Source organism: Myotis lucifugus, unplaced genomic scaffold, assembly GCF_000147115.1.
Source record: "Myotis lucifugus unplaced genomic scaffold, Myoluc2.0 scaffold_4, whole genome shotgun sequence".
Taxonomy (NCBI): Eukaryota; Metazoa; Chordata; class Mammalia; order Chiroptera; family Vespertilionidae; genus Myotis; species Myotis lucifugus.
This window is the reverse complement of record NW_005871052.1, coordinates 13,858,375-13,875,307: the sequence shown is the minus strand read 5'-3', so window position 1 is coordinate 13,875,307 and position 16,933 is coordinate 13,858,375. Positions and strand designations below refer to the sequence as shown.

Here is a 16,933-nt window from a genome sequence, read left to right as displayed (position 1 = left end):
CATGTATGGGTAAAAGACCTATTCAGATTTCAAGTTAGACCAATGGATATTAATGTAAGAGAGTATGAAATGTTTATTAATAATGGTTTCAGATTCCACTTTGTTTTGTTTTGTTTTATTTTCTTCAGATTCCACTTTTCAACTAACTTTAAAGGAGCTACCACTTGTAGGCTTTTGGTGTATTCTCGAAGAAGAATAGCCACAATTATCTGAAAAGGCTATTAAAATGCTCCTCCTGCCAAAACCGGTTTGGCTTAGTGGATAGAGCGTCGGCCTGCGGACTGAAAGGTCCCAGGTTCGATTCCGGTCAAGGGCATGTACCTGGGTTGCGGGCACATCCCCAGTAGGAGATGTGCAGGAGGCAGCTGATTGATGTTTCTCTCTCATCGATGTTTCTCTCTATCTCTCTCCCTTCCTCTCTGTAAAAAATCAATAAAATATATAAAAAAATAAAATAAAATAAAATGCTCCTCCTTTATCCACCTACATATCCATGTGAGGCCAGATTGTCTTCATTTACGTCAACAAAGACTGAATGCAGAGGGAGATGTATGAATCTAGGTGTCTTCTACTAAGCCAGATATTATAGAGCTTTGTAAAAGTGAAAAATAATCCGTCTTCTCACTAAATTATTTTTTGTTTTTTTAATGTTTTTCTTCCATAAAATGTTAGTGAATTTTTATTTTTAAATGAATTAATAAATATTTAATATTTCTCAGTTTTACTTTCTAATGCTGTAGGTATAACGTGTATATGAATGGAATTTCTTAGGTCCTCAATGCCTTTTTCTTTTTTAAATGTTCCCAATAGGCTGAATGCTACCAACATAGCAGAAAGAAAACCTATTGGGAAAATGTTTTGTGGTCATGTCCCTCGATGCTTTTTAAGAGTGTAAAGAAGTCCTGAGACCTAAATTTGAGAACTGCCATGTTAGGTTATTTCGGTACCCATCTTCATATATATATATAGTTGATTTTACAGAGAGGAAGGGAGAGGGATAGAGAGATAGAAATATTGATGAGAGCCAAAACCGGTTTGGCTCAGTGGATAGAGCGTCGGCCTGCAGACTGAGAGGTCCCGGGTTCGATTCCGGTCAAGAGCATGCACCTGAGTTGCGGGCACATCCCCAGTGGGGGATGTGCAGGAGGCGGCTGATCGATGTTTCTTTCTCATCGATGTTTCTAACTCTCTGTCTCTCTCCCTTCCTCTCTGTGGAAAATCAATAAAATATATATATAAAAAAAAGAAATATTGATGAGAGAGAAACATCGATCAGCTGCCTCCTGTATGCCCCCTACTGGGGATCGAGCCTGCAACCAAGGTATATGCCTTTGACCAGAATCGAACCTGGGACCCTTCAGTCCATGTGTCAATGCTCTATATACTGAGCCAAACCAGTTAGGGTCCCATCTTCTTTATAGTACCTTACATAGCACTGCATGTTATGCATGTGCTGGTGTGCTCCCTCTCACTGGTCACATAGCAAATTTAAGAAGGAAGCTATTAATGAAACTAAAATATCGTGTCAATCTTGGTCTCAGACCATACTCGATCAGAAAGTATCTGGAAGCTATAACCAGGATCAGGCAGGGTATCTTGTCTTCTCAGAAACTTCTCAGTTTTGTGGCAAACACTTCAAGATAACCTCTCACAACACCAACCATAGGTATCAATTGGTATTCAATGCCAGCAAAAGGCATCCACGTGTTTGTTATTTTGGGGCGTTTTTTTTTTCCTTCCAGTCTCCAACCTGAATCTTCTTGTATAGGTGAGCCACCATATCACAATTGAGCTTATGTGGCCTTGAGACACGTCACATTACAGTCAATGCACTACTAACAAGCCTTACTAAAACAAATCTTTCCAAGTCCCATATATGATCCATTTATTTAAACCAGTATTTAATAAAATGAAACCATTTGGATGGTCTTTGGAGTCTCTTTGTAACAGGATTTGAGCTACTGTATATCCCACAGATGCTGAGCATACATCCTAACCAGATGACTAAGTCATTATTTAAATGATATTTAACTGGTACCTCCTTCCATAAAACTATTTGAAGTTTCTCCTCAGAACTCTTCCCCTGTCCTGGGTGTTGAGACTACAGGTAATAAGGCTCACTGTTTCTTTCCTTGCAGGAGTGCTCAGATTGCTGACCTTCAGCAGAAGCTACTGGATGCAGAAAGTGAAGACAGGCCAAAACATCGCTGGGAGAATATTGCTACCATTCTGGAAGCCAAGTGTGCAATGAAATATTTAATTGGAGAAGTAAATATTACTCTTCCTACCAGCAATTAGGGATCTGGCTTGGTAGATTGAAATAAGATGTTAGCCTGGAATACTGTCATTGTGTCATTGCCACTTTTCATGATAAAAACCGCAATAACACTAACATTAGAGAAATAGTTTTATGGGTAAAAGCTGGTGTGAGCAAATGCTCAATAAACGTTTGCTCTTATTATTAGGAAAAGATCAGGATGCCATAATAGGCCACTACTTAAACTATTATACTATAGTACTTTTTAAAACACCCATATTTAAAAAGTTTAAGTCCTAGCCAGTTTGGATCAGTGGATAGAGTGTCAGCCTGTGGACCAAAGGGTCCCAGGTTTGATTTTGGTCAAGGGCACATACCTTGGTTGCAGGCTCCTCCCCGGCCCATGCCCTGGTCAGGGCACGGTGCAGTAAGCAACCAATTGATGTGTTTCTCTCACATCGATGTTTCTCTCTTTCACTCTCCCACTCTCTCTAAAAAAGATGAATGGAAAAATATTTTTGGGTGAGGATTAACAACAATAAAAAAAAAGTTTAAGATACAATCTAGGACAGACAAATTAATCACTGGTATACAGAGATTTATCTTAAAGAAAATGCATCTTCACTGACCTTAAAATAGTCTATCATCTTACATTGTCACAAGAGGAATTAAAGTTGGTCACCTCTGGTGATTAAGGCATTTTCTCTTAAGACAAGCTTACAAACTCCGATTCTGCAAGTTTGAGCAATGCTTTTACATTTTATGTTGGGGTAGCAGATTTATCTTACTAAAGAAATTCTCATTAGTCTTACGAGCACTGGTGTTTATGATGTTCACCATCCGAGCTAATAGAGAATATATAACTAGGCCAGCATAAGATATCAATCTAGCCTGAAGAGCCAGATCTACAGTCTCAGCTAACGTGTCTACGAGTTTCAGCATGTGAACACAGACATTCTGAGATGGGATGTAATTGGTCGTAAGGGTGTGTCTTTTGATTTTCACTTTAAAATTAAGGAAGAACTTCTTACATATGGAGTTGTCAGCTACTGTTCATGTTGGGTTTATTCTTGCCGAGGCAGAGCAAGAGATTGAATGACCTTAGTGATGACTTCTAGCTTTAAGATATCTACCTCAACAGAAATATTGGCTCTTGGCCTGAGTAGTGTTGTTACTGTTCAATGGTAGAATCCATATGTCATGAAAACATAAGAATGGACTTGGACATGGAGGAACTTTTCTTAGCCCATTTCAAGAAAGCAGACATCTGTCTTCCTAATGAATGGGGAAAGGTGGCCATTCTTCAAAGAAAATGTTCTTCTTTTAACTTTTCCAGCTGGTCTCCTCCAAGATACAGGTCAGCAAGCTTGAAAGCAATCTGAAACAGAACAAGGCCAGCTGTGCTGACATGCAGAAGATGCTGTTTGAGGAACGAAATCATATTGCTGAAAAAGAGACAGAGTTACAGGCAGAGCTGTTCAGAATGGAGCAACAGCACCAAGAGAAGGTAAACTAGCAAGCTGAGAAGCTATACTGAGGAATAAACCATCGTTGCTTTCTGTTGTTTGTTTTAAAAGATAGTGGGGCATATGATGTTTCCTTCAAAAGACCATGTAGCTGGAGCACATAGTTTGGGCAGTGCGGGGAGGGGTCTGTTCATGTTCCGTCCTAGTTCAACAACTCTGAGGCAGGTTCCCTGATGCCCCCTACCCCTGAGCTCCTGTGTGCCACCCTCCCCGCCAGGACCTCGCCCAGGCCTTGTGTTCCAACAGTTAACATGCTCAAGGTCACACAGTAAATGGAAGAACTGGCATCTGAATAGCCTGTATTATACACCTAAGCAGAATTAAGGTCATAGAGGCCTTATAAGCTATGCCAAAGGGGTCAGGCTTTACTCAAGGTTTGCCTCTAAAAAATAGAATTGGATATTTGGGATACTCAGATGATCAAGAGAGCACCCCAATGCTGGAACAAATGAAGTTTGGGCTACACATTTATAGGAAATAAAATTTAAAGCAGTTAAGCTTATTCACAAAATAAGAAATGGTTCTCCAGCTACTCTCCAAAGTCTTCAGGTACCAAATCCCGGTTGACCTAGGATTCCAGTCATTTGCTCCTTAAATATACAAGCTCTGAGAGATGAGTGCTTTCAGATTTTCATTCACCAAACAAATCTGGGTTTATAAATCTAACACTGGAAACAACCTTAAAAGCTAGAAAGCTGCTTTTATAAAAAGTTTTCTGAGCAATAAAAAAAGACCATATAGTCTTTTCCAAATTTTGCAGATAAGAAACCTGAAACGAAGAGAAATGAATGACTTGTCTAAGTTTACACATACCAGTGACAAGAGATCTTAGCCTCCATTTTGGTATTAAGATTAACATGCCTGGTGAACTATGCAATTGTGCTTGCTCCTTACTACTTCAAGCCATGAGAGCAAAAGAGAACAGTTTAGCCCCAGCCAGGTGGCTCAGTTGGTTGTGGGTTTGATTCCTGGTCATGGCACATAACTAGGTTTCAAGTTCCATCCCCCATTGGGGCACGTCTGGGAGGCAACTGATCACATGTTGTTTCTCCCCCCATCCCTTCCTCTCTCTAAAAATCAGTAAAAACATATCCTCAGGTGAGGATTTAAAAAGAGAGAGAACAGTTCCGCTAAATCACAGAGGAGTCAATCTGATCACTGCTTGGACTGAGCCCAATTTCCTTTTTTGTCTTATTTTTATTTGGTCACATTGGGTTGTATCTTTCTCTAGGTGTTGTACCTTCTCAGCCAGTTGCAGCAAAGCCAGATGGCAGAGAAGCAGCCAGAAGTGTCAGTCAGTGAAAAGAAACAACAGCTGCGGAGCACACTGAAGTGTCAGGTATAATGAGGCAAAGGTTTCCAGAGATGGGTTCCGAGGGCCTGACAGAATTATCTGATTTAGACCATTGTACTTACAGCAGAGAGCAATTAGGTGTTAAACAGGGTTGATAATGGCAGCCTCTACTGCCTTTTGGCCCTAGTTTATCAATTTAAGGTATTTAGAATGTAGCCACACATAGAATAACCTCCTTTTTGGTACAGAAATGACGGTGCATACTCAATACCAGACTCTGAGGCCTCCTGATTCTTTGCCTCAACATGAGCTCTAAATAGTTGAGAAAATTAAAACATCCAGTAGACTCCTAGGGACATTGAGCTGTCTCTTCCTGAGCCTGTTCTTCTGAGCTGAGACTTGACATATTTATAAAATGCCTAGGGTCTAAATTTCTTCCAGAGGCTGGGAACACCACACCCTTACTAGCATGTCAGAGCACTATTTTATCCAACTTAGAATCTTTTTCCTGATCCACCAGTCTCTAGGGTTTCCTTGGTACCTCCCATCGAAGATATAACCAAAGTATAGTTAAGGTCGTATGCATGAATCTGGTTGTCTTAAATGCCAGGAAGTTTAATCAGGCTTATTATTAGAGTAGCAAATAAACTGCCTAGTCTATGTTGAGAAGGGTGATCAAAAGCATCTCTGACTTCAGAGAAACAGTTGTCTGCATAGGTTTCTTAATCAGCTTCCTGATGTGAATGAGGAATGAGAGGGTGGAGAATGGAAAAGAATAAGAAGGCATGTAGGGCAGAGTCCATAGTTTCTGTGATGGCTGTCAGGGCTGCTTGGGATGTTGGAATAGAGTTGCATTCAGGACACCTAGGAACGTGGCAGTCGGGCATTTTTCTGGGTGCCAGTGCTTGCTGAAATCCATCTACTGCCAGCAACTTGGCAGCAGTATGTTTTCATCTCTGTGAGTTGTTTGGTGCCCCACATGTAGTGCCCAAAATAATCCCACCAATCTCTGTACTCTCTGGAAATAGGAAGAAGAACTTGAGAAGATGCAAGAAGTGTATGCTCAAAATAAGCAGCTTCTCCGAGAGAATGAAATCATAAAGCAGGTAATACAGCCTCCCACCCACTGAACAAGCCCGGGGAGACCCTGTTGCAACTGAGGCCAACCCTTGGGAGTAAAAGCCTGAATATGATGACTTGGCTGTATTTTATGAGGTCGACATCGAGTTTCCATTTGACATAGTCATGTGCATTTCAAATTATATAAACACATTTTTTAATTTGCTCTTTTCTGAATTGAATCCTGATCTTGTAGTAAAGTGGAAGTCCTTCAACCTACTTTACTATTACCCTTGCCTCACTTTAATATGCTTTCAAATTGAGCTAGCTTAGAAATCTTTATGTTTGAGCCATGAACACTCTTAGAAGCTGCCCTGCAATATACACGTTTTCTCTTCTTTTCAAATAGAAACTGACTCTCCTCCAAGTAGCCAGCAAACAGAAACCTCATCTTCCTAAGGATACCCTTCTCTCTCCAGACTCTTCTTTTGAATATATCCCACCTAAGGTAAACTGCTCAGTGCCTATGATACCTTCCCATAGCCAAGGTTTGGAGTGAGTACACTAAAATCGCCTTTTAGAAGAGGTTGCGAGGTTAAATATCCAAATTCCAGCATCTCGATTTTCTTTGGACTCGCAGATAAAACTCTAGGACAGTCTTGAGGGAAATAGGCCTTCTCCCTCCATGGAAGATGGACTCTTGGCCATGTACAGACATGTAACACAGCTGAAGAGGAGGAGCAAAGTAAAAGAGCAGAACTCAGCTGTCCATCCCTAGGTACTTATCAGATCATGAGTCCCTCCCTCCTCAGATTACTCAACCTCTCCCTGCAGTTTCTGTCTCTTCAAAGACTCTGCAAGGCCAAAGGGAGAAGCAGAATTTCTTCTGATTGGTAAAGCCAAGTGGAGTATATTTGAGGGAGTCTGAAATCTCTGCTCTGGGAAGATAGCTGGCAACAGCTACTGTGAAGATATGATCCACATGTGTTGTTTTTTTTTTAATTAAATAACTATTCCAAACCTTTGTTCTTAGCCAAGACCTTCCCATTTTAAAGAAAAGTTCCTGGAGCAAAGCATGGACATCGATGATCTAAAATATTATTCAGAGCATTCTGTGAATGAGCCTGAGGATGGTGATATTGACGATGGGGATGATGAGGAATGGAAGCCAACAAAATTATTTAAGATACCCAAGAAGAACATCCAAGTGGTAGGAGGCAGCTCTCATCTCTGTCAGGGGTTCTAGTCTGTCTTCGCTGCCATTGGGAATGTACCCGCCCCATACCCTGCACCTGAACCCCTGGATCCCATTCAGAGGCATTGGCTCCACCGAGGGGTGCTCATCAGGCCAGCTCTGTATGGAACCTGGGGCCAGCAGAAGGAGCTGCCTGAGTGTGCAGCTCATGTCTGTGGGCTCTTACCAGTCTGAAAGGTAGTAGTGTTCTATACCATTTCTTCAGGCTGGTTCCAATGTGATCATAATCCTTCACATTTTTATAGCACTTTACAGTTTATAAAGCTTCTTCATATATGTTATTTCTTTTCAATTGTCATCAAAAATTCAATGAGATATTTATTATTTGTTTTGCAGATGGATCAGAGGCCCACAGGAGGGAAATGACCGTGCCTAAGGTTATAGAAGTGATAGAGCTTGAAATAGAATATTCTGACTCCAAGTCAAGTTTGTTTCTATCACATCATGGTCATATCAGTAAAAATTATAGACCAGAAGCTGAGTGCCTAAGAGAGTGATTTTGCTCACTAGGCTAAGGGGTAATGAGAATTATAGAAAAGGCTAAGAGTTCAGATCAAACACACTAGTTAAGGCTAGTTAGGAATAGTCTGACTTTGAGGCATGTTTTATTTATTTACATGATGACAGGCTTACATAATTATCAAAGTAGATGATTTATGTTAAAACATTAACTTCCCGGGCACTACAGTTTACTGCTACTGCAACTGTGCCCTGCAGTCACATTCTGCCTAAGAGAAGTTCACAAACTACCCTAGCTGGCTTCCTAGAAAGTTACTTGATTTAATTAGCTCATCGTGAACCACACAGGAAACTGAGCCTTCTAAAGCCACAACATCAGAGAGAAGCAAGTCATGAGGAATATATAGTCATGCTGGCATTTGGTCATTTGAAAAGAGTCAAAAATGCAATGTATTGGGCAACCTCAGAGAGCTTATAATCTAACTAGAGGACCAGTGCACAAAAATCGTGCAGGGGGCAGGGTGGGTCCCTCAGCCCAGCCTGCACCCTCTCGCAATCCGGGACTGCTGGCTCCTAACTGCTCGCCTGCCTGCCTACCTGATCACCCCTAACTGCCTCTGCCTGCTGGCCTGATCGCCCCTAACTGCCCCCCCTGCCGACCTGATCGCCCCTAACTGCCCTCCCTCAGCCCCCGCCACCATGGCTTTGTCCGGAAAGACATCTGGAAGATGTCCAGTCTAATTAGCATATTACCCTTTCATTAGTATAGATAGGAAAACAAGGCAAAGAAATAGAAGCACACCATAGAACCTCAGCATCTTCATCTCAGAGAAATGCACTGAGGGGTTTTTAAGGGTGACTGACTATAAAACCAAACCAAGTAGATAGAGTTTAGGAAGATGCCAAGAAAGAGATGACTATTGCTGCATTATAAGACAGAAAGGGAAATATATATTGGGGGCAACTGGGAGACCATTTCTGGCCCAATGAATAGCATATTGCAAAGATTTGGTAGTAGAGAGACAGAGGGTTGAGACACTTAGAGGAAATGGGACAGAACATGTCTGACTTTCATTTACTTAACAAACATTTATGGACTCTACTGTGGTTGAAGTGGAGCACATGAGCTGAGTACAGATTTAAAGGTCAGCTAAGTAACAGGAAGCAGAGTTGAAAAATACACACAAGAAATACATGGTAGAAGGCCTAAAACTGGTGAGGGAGTTTCCAAATGAGAAGCAAATGCAGGTAATACTTTCCTCAAGGAAAACTTACTATATGTTATAGCACTGTTGCTCATATGAAAGAGATGTAAGGGCTTGAATTTAATGGTAAACCCAGTATGAATCCACAACGACATGACAAGGATGGGGGGGGGGAACACTACTGTGATTTTAGGCCTCATTAACAAGAATATTGGGAGGTGTCTGTGTCAATCTACTTGATAATGATCACACCACATCTAGAAAGTTATGCTCATTTCTGGATGTCACAATTAAAGATGAACTTGGACAAACTGGTGTATAGTTAAGATGGCGAGGATTCTTGGAAACCATGTCATGTGGTGAATCATTGAAGGAGCTAGATATATTTAGCTTTGAGAGGATTTGGACAGAGGGGCACTGAGAGTGAAAATTATGCTCAGGGTTTGAACAACTGTGCTGTGAAAGTGGGGTTAAACTGATTCCATGTCATTCCAGATGACAGAATTGTGTCCTATGGTCAAACGTTATAGGAAACAATTTTCATCTCAGGATAAATAGAAATTGGTATCATTAGACCAGGGATATTAGAGAGGTGCTTCAAACATCACATCAGACTTTACATGGTCACTGAGGTCTCTTCTGACTCATCCATCATTCTTTGAGGTCTGCCACTTGTTTGTTTCAAGCCAAACTATCCTACTTTCTCCCACCATTTCTCTTATAACATCACTTTCTATAACACTGGTCACCTATATTTTGTTTAATGGGATAGACTACTTCAAACAGGGTCTGGGAGCAGTTGCTCCCCATGATTTCTGAATTCCAAACTTCTGTCTGACTGTATTGCTTTTTGACAGCCATTTTACACTTTCCACTAAAGGAACTTCGTGACATCTCCAATCCTTAGGCCTTTTGTACAAAAACTACTTTAAGCCAGATCTTCCTCCCATATTTTTTTTTTACTAGAGACCTGGTGCACAAAATTTGTGCACTTGGGGGACCCTCTACCCAGCCTGCACCCTCTCACAGTCCAGGAGCCCTCAGGGGATGTCCCCATGGGCCTAAGCCATCAGTCAGACATCCTTAGCGCTGCCGTGGAGGCAGGAGAGGCTCCCGCCACCACCACTGCACTCGTCAGCCCTGAGCCCGGCTTCTGGCTGAGCAGCACTCCCCCTGTGGGAGCCCACTGACCACCAGGAGGCAGCTCCTGCATTGAGCATCTGCCCCCTGGTAGTCAGTGCGCATCATAGTGACCAGTCATTCCACTGTTCGGTCGATTTGCATATTGGGCTTTTATTATATAGGATGGCTGATTTGGGAGGAGCCTAAATGTCAAACTGAAATTGATCCCTGTTATAACTTTTACTTTGGGCCGATAATTTCAGACTGTCCAAATATTTTTGAATTGTGATTCTGTTATCTTCCATATTAATCATCCTTCCAGCTTTGTGGTGTTGTTACAGCAGATTAAAATGCCTACCTTGTAGACCGGTTATGAGATTTTTGTATTTGTATATTATATGAAAGTACTCCAAAAACTGTAAAGTGCTATACAAATGTAAATGATATCATTTCATTCATCAGTGATTCATTAAACTGCTAAATTATTAAAGTGCTGAGGACAAAGCTCAGGCTGACACTGAACAAACTGTAGAAAGTGAGTTGGATGAAGTACAGTTAGGTAGATCAAAAGATGTCAAGCAACTGTGCTCAGTCCTTAAATATACTGTACCTAACTCCACTACCAATTAGCTCACAGTTCTTCACTTTGCCCTTAAAATGATCATGAGAGTCTCTTTCAGTTTCCCTGCATTGTTATGATAGCCCTCTGATCTGTCTTTCAAGTATCCTATCCCCAAATAAATGGATTTGCCTGGCTTGACTGGTTCATAGGTTGACGCTCAACCACTGAGCCACACCGGCTGGACGGTAATGAGTCTTTCTACAAATCTGTTTTTGCAGTGTTCCTGCAAGGGATGGTGTGGGAATAAGCAGTGTGGGTGCAGGAGACAGAAGTTGAACTGTGGCGTGGACTGCAGCTGTGACCCCACAAAGTGTAGGAACCGTCAGCAAGACAAGGTAGGATCAGTGCCATTGCCCCTTATTTTCCCCACTAGTTTCCGCCCTTTTCTTCATTAAATCTGGAATCTCCTGCACAGCTCTTCTACTCTTCTTTTCTCTGCAATCAGAAAAAGACACAGTTCGTTTAATCCTATTTGCTCACTGCTAGTCTGTCCACACATCCCCTTCAGAAACCACAGCCCTTCCCAGAAGATTCCCAGGTATGAGTTCCCCATTCCCCACCTTGACTATAATGTTTCTATAGTTTCTGAGGCAGGAACAAGGAACAAGAAAGCAGGCATTTACAGGCATATAAATATGCAGGATCTTAGCTGGAACTGTAAGGGCCACATGCTGAGGTGGCAGCTTCCAAGAAGGAAGTTAATCCTTCTGACATCTTGAGACATTAGTTACCTAGCCCCTCTCCTTGGGAACCAGCTATTCTCTAGGAAAAGACTCACAGGAACTTGGTCTTTCTGACGGTCACTGTTGTGAGCCAAGGTAATTGTAGCTGTCCTCCTTATATTACTTCCAGGAATAGAAATCTCAGGGAAACAAAATGTGTTCTGAGAAAAGCAGCACCAAGCACGTCAGGTCCACATACTTGCCTTATGCCTACCTGTGCCCATGGCAAAAGCCCATTCCTACAGCTCCCTATGTGATAAGCAATAATTTTAGCAAACTTAGTGTAATGATCATTCATCATGCATTTCTTGAACATCTACATGTAAGCAGTTTTGCCCTAGGTTTTCTATTAAAAAATAGAGGCCCAGTGCACACATTCGTGCACCAGTGGGGTCCCTCGGCCTGGCCTGTGGGATCAGGCCAAAACCTGCTCTCTGCCATCCCCCGAGGGGTCCCAGATTGTGAGAGGGTGCAGGCCAGGCCGAGGGACCCCACGGGTGCATGATTGGGGCTGGGGAGGGACACAGGAGGTTGGCCAGTCGAGGAGGGACCACAGAAGGGCTCCAGGGCGTGTCCAGCCCATCTTGCTCAGTCCTGATCGGCCAGACCCTAGCAGTAAGCTAACGTACCGGTTGGATCATCTGCCCCCTGGTGGTCAGTGCACGTCATAGTGAGCAGTTGAGTGGCCTTAGCACAGGGGTCCTCAAACTACGGCCCGCGGGCCACATGCAAATACAAATATTGTATTTGTTCCCGTTTTGTTTTTTTTACTTCAAAATAAGATATGTGCAGTGTGCATAGGAATTTGTTCATAGTTTTTTTTTAAACTATAGTCTGGCCCTCCAACGGTCTGAGGGACAGTGAACTGGCCCCCTGTTTAAAAAGTTTGAGGACCCCTGCCTTAGCATATCGTTAGCATATTACACTTTGATTGGTTAAATGAACAACCAGACACTTAGCATATTAAGCTTTTATTATATAGGATACTTCTAAGGTAGGCAGTTATTAGAAGATTAAAGAGGTAAGGCTAACAATTGCAGATGTCTCAGGGACCTTGGGAGTCTATTCCTGTGGCTAAGTAAAATAAGTCAGACAAAAAGTCAAGTACTATATGATTTCACTCATGTGGGATATAGAACTGAAAGCAACAAATAAACAAACAAAAACTCATAGAAACAGACAACATGTTGGTTACCCGAGGGAAGAAGGTGGGAGTAGTAAAGGGTGAAGGGGGTCAAATATATGGTGACAGAAGGAGATTTGACTTTGGGTGGTGGGCACACAATGCAATATACAGATCATGTACCATAGAAATTTATACTTGAAACCTATATAATCTTATTGACCAATGTCACCCCAATAAAAGATTAGACCCTAGGCTTCCTGACTCTTAATCCAGTTCTTTTTTCATAACAGAAGCTTATAATTCTAATCAAAGCTCTACCCCAAAGTCATCTCACTGCCTAAGTAACTTCTTTCTCTTGGCCTCGGTTTCCTTCTCTGGAAAAAAAAAATAATACAGACAACACCCTGTAGAGGTACTAAAAAGAATATTGCAGATTGGAAAAAGGGAAAGTTAAAGAAATCACCAAGGCTTGGTCTTGTTTAAACCTCGCCTCATGATGCATCCTGTGCCACTATCCTACCTAGTCCTTCGCCTTCAGAAGCTGCCGTCAAGCACTATGACCCCAAGCAGGGTCTCCCTGAGACTTGCTTAGAAACTGATGAGGCCCTCCAAGCTGGTGTCTCTCTGGTTGAACGGGAACAGTGATTCTATAACCCTGGGAACTGAATTTCTAATAGCCTGTCTGCTTGATTCTCAGGATAGCTTGGGAACTGTTGAGAGGACCCAGGATTCCGAAGGTTCCTTCAAACTGGAGGATCCCACAGAAGTGACCCCAGGATTAAGCTTCTTCAACCCTGTCTGTGCCACTCCAAACAGTAAGGTAGGTAGGCTAAAAGGCAGGCATTTCCAGCTGTATTATGGTCCATCTCTGCCTTAGCTCTGACCGACAGTGGTGGGGGGAGGGGAGAAAGGGCCAATGTGCTTCTTGGGAACTGGGAATGGAGCATAGAGTCTGTTTCTTCCTGCTTCCTGCAGAGCAATCTTACGGAACACCTCATACTATTGGAAGTGTACTGGGCATCTGTGGGGGCTGAGCTGGGCTGAGCCTCTGCCCCCACCTGAGATGTAGTCATACCTGTTTCTTTCCCTCCTAGATCCTGAAAGAGATGTGTGAAGTGGAGCAGGTTCTGTTAAAGACTGCTCCAGACACCTCCTCCCTTGGCCTCCCAGACTTGAAACATGTAGCCACAGAATCCCAAGAAAATAAAGCTCCAGGGAAGAAAAAGAAACGAGCTCTGGCCAGCAATGTCAGCTTCTTTTCCGGCTGCTCCCCTATTGAAGAAGAGGCTCCCTAAAATTGGACTCATCTCTGCCCCAGTCTGGCTTACAAGACACCTTCTGGTTGCAGCCAGAGGAGGTTTTTTAATGACTCCTCTACATTTCAGGTTTCTTGCTGTTGATAAAAGGGACAGCATGTTACTGAAAAGGAAGGAATTTTGTTGGCTCGGTCCTCAGTTTCTAGCCCTCCAGCCCCAAACTATTGCTCTCTCCTCTCTAGAAGGGTGCTAAACCGCCTGCTGAAGACAGAACCAGCTGACCTTCCTGCTGACTCTTTGGGAACCAATCCCCAGTACAGTCAAGCTCTTTCTGATTTGCCAGCAGTTCAGGCTGCCTCCCAGGGCTGTCTTATCTCTAGGCTCTCTCAGCTTAATGACAGAGCCTACCCTGGGTGGGACGCCTGACACCCATCTTTCAACCCACCTCAGGAAGTGGCTCTTCATGGTCCTGAGGTAAATGAAATCTTTAAAAATGTTAGTTTTTTAAAAGAAATAAAGAAATAAAGCTTAGTGCTTCTGTTGTTTGGAAAGATCCTTCTGTGCTATATTTTCAACCCGTGTTCCTCCGCCCCTGGGAATGCCAGGCAAGTAGCCAGGCCCCACCGCCTTGTCATGGCCCCTGTCCCCTAAGAGCCGTATGGAGCAACACATTATGTCTTAACGTCATTCTGCTACCTCAGAAAATTGTAATAAAACTAGCAAGGCCAGTGGCCTGATCTCCACTGTACAGCCCGCCCAGCCTCTAGATTTACGAGAAAGGGATATATTTACCAGGCATCCCCATGCACCTGCCACAGTTTTATTTAAAGTCACAAAGTTAGTGGGTAATGGAGCTAGAACTTGAACCCAGGTCTAATACCAAAGCTTCATGTGTTTAGTAGAGTGGCAGTGGTGGCAATCCCTAAAGCCCTGCAGCCTGACTTCTTGCTTGAGCATATGCCTTAGGCCACACTGCTACCTGCTTTCTCCTTTGAAAGGGGAGCAGAGGGCTGTGCTTACTCCTTACTGGGCATCAGAGTTCTCCATCTCTGCTTAAAACTGCAAGGGGGCCAGCCCTAAAATGCCAAACACAGGTTGCTGACTGGCCTTAGAGCCTTCTGAAGAATTTTCAAGCCCTGGGCCTCTCATATCCATGCATTCTGAATCCCAGTCTCCCCTCTCACCACCCCGCCCCCAGTAAAAGCTTCCAGAGCACCTCCCAGAACTCAGCACATGAAAGCCCAGACTCCTCTAAAATCCACCAGAGCCAAGCAAAGGAAACTAAAGGACAATCTGCTGGGAATGAAGCCTGCAGGAGGACTAGCTGCCCTGCAGCCCTCTCTGGCCTTCTGCCAGCAGGCAGCCCTAATTCTCTGCATTTTAATGTCCAGGAAGCAAGAGAGCCTCTTGCATTGCCAACTAGAGCCCCTGGATACAATGGGAAAGCAGAGAGGGAGGAGGGCTGTCTCTTGGCATAAGAGAGCCAGTCTTCTCACTCTCCCAAACCCAGTGTGTGTGGGGGGATGGGTAAGCTATCCCCAGAGAGGCATCCTTTCCCACCAACAATGCATTAACCCATAGGCTTTGAGCCATCACATCTTAGAGCAGCGGTTCTCAACCTTTGGGTCGCGACCCCTTTGGGGGTCGAACGACCCTTTCACAGGGGTCGCCTAAGACCATCAGAAAACACATATATAATTACATATTGTTTTTGTGATTAATCACTATGCTTTATGTTCAATTTGTAACAATGAAAATACATCCTGCATATCAGATATTTGCATTACGATTCATAACGGTAGGAAAATTACAGTTATGAAGTAGCAACGAAAATAATTTTATGGTTGGGGGTCACCACAACATGAGGAACTGTATTAAAGGGTCACGGCATTAGGAAGGTTGAGAACCACTGTCTTAGAGGGAAGGTCAGTCCCACCCAGAGCCCTACATTTTAGCACTAAGCTGACTACAAGTGCTAGCCAGCCCTGTCTGCTGTGATGTAGTAACAGTATCTTTTGTACGTTGTGGACAAAAGAAAGGGCTACATAATAAACCTAACAAGCTCAAGGGAGGCCTGCGTGGTGGCCTTACAGACTCAGAGACCTAAAGTAACCACATAGGATGGTCTGAACATAAAAATTCCTAACTAAAACCAGTTTGGGGGGGGGGAGTCACATTCTAGGCCTGTATATCTTCTTTGACATAGTTCAATCTTTACCCTAAGTGAGCCTGTATATTGTCTTTTTGCATCTAAGATAACATACCCTTGGAATGTCAGAGTAATCTCATCCAGATCCCTCAGGGCACACCAGAGCAGAAACTATGAACCCTTCATTGTTATCTTGTTGCCTACATACCATCTGTATGTGTTGTAAATGCTAACTATCCTGTACCCACCAATGTAAAAGATGTCTGAGTCTCTCCATTTCACTCTTTATCCAATTCAGAGATTTTCCTTCTTTTCTTTCTCCTGACCCCTTAATCTACCATCAATGGATTTCATGTAACCCTCCTTAAGTCTCCTGCTTTGATTCTAGTGTATAAACTAGGCTGTAAAACTGCCATTCTCAGAGCGTTTTCTCAATCCCTTGAGATTTTGCTTCCCAGAAATTGTCCGTTTGGCTCGAATAAACTTATAAAAATTATCTACAGGTTTGAACGTTTCTTACATCGACAATGTGTTCATCTTTCACAATCCAGTGACCCTAACTCCCTATACTCCTCAAATGATTCTTAGAAGGAGACTTTAGATGCCTTGGAGATAAAGCAGCTGGAATGATGCGAGTCTCGGCCATCCTGAATGAGCATATACTGTCTGGGGTGATGGATGGGAAGGTTAGGTGCCACAAAGCCCATGGGGACCCCGGCCTAGAAGCAGGGTGATCTGCTGTCCAGATATCAGGAAGTAGCTTGCAATTCTCTCTTCTTGATGCACTTTGCAAAAGTGGGAGTAGACTCCCAAGAGGGAAAGGAGGCTGATGAACGAAGGCTGTCCTCCCATGAAGCTTGAGACCAAATGCTGGACTCCCT

General features: G+C 43.1%; 1 protein-coding gene and 1 non-coding gene across 7 annotated transcripts in view; one reads left to right on the top strand and one right to left on the bottom strand.

The window, feature by feature from the left end:
- KIF4A (kinesin family member 4A) overlaps positions 1-14,454 on the top strand; it is a 175,038-nt gene extending 160,584 nt beyond the window's left edge. For 4 of the 6 annotated variants that reach the window (XM_023764470.1, XM_023764481.1, XM_023764474.1 and 1 more), the window contains 9 exons: positions 2,139-2,268; positions 3,594-3,764; positions 5,015-5,122; positions 6,106-6,183; positions 6,546-6,644; positions 7,170-7,346; positions 11,018-11,134; positions 13,345-13,467; positions 13,742-14,454. In XM_023764470.1, the coding sequence (XP_023620238.1) occupies positions 2,139-2,268; positions 3,594-3,764; positions 5,015-5,122; positions 6,106-6,183; positions 6,546-6,644; positions 7,170-7,346; positions 11,018-11,134; positions 13,345-13,467; positions 13,742-13,942 (1,204 nt within the window). In that variant the 3' untranslated portion in view covers positions 13,943-14,454. The remainder of the gene's footprint in view (positions 1-2,138; positions 2,269-3,593; positions 3,765-5,014; positions 5,123-6,105; positions 6,184-6,545; positions 6,645-7,169; positions 7,347-11,017; positions 11,135-13,344; positions 13,468-13,741) is intronic. The other 2 variants (XM_023764486.1, XM_023764490.1) reach the window with 2 other exon arrangements.
- On the bottom strand, positions 796-928 carry LOC111823067. The gene has a single exon (XR_002826052.1). It is a non-coding gene; the product is annotated as a small nucleolar RNA SNORA32 (small nucleolar RNA).
- Positions 14,455-16,933: the final 2,479 nt, after the last annotated feature.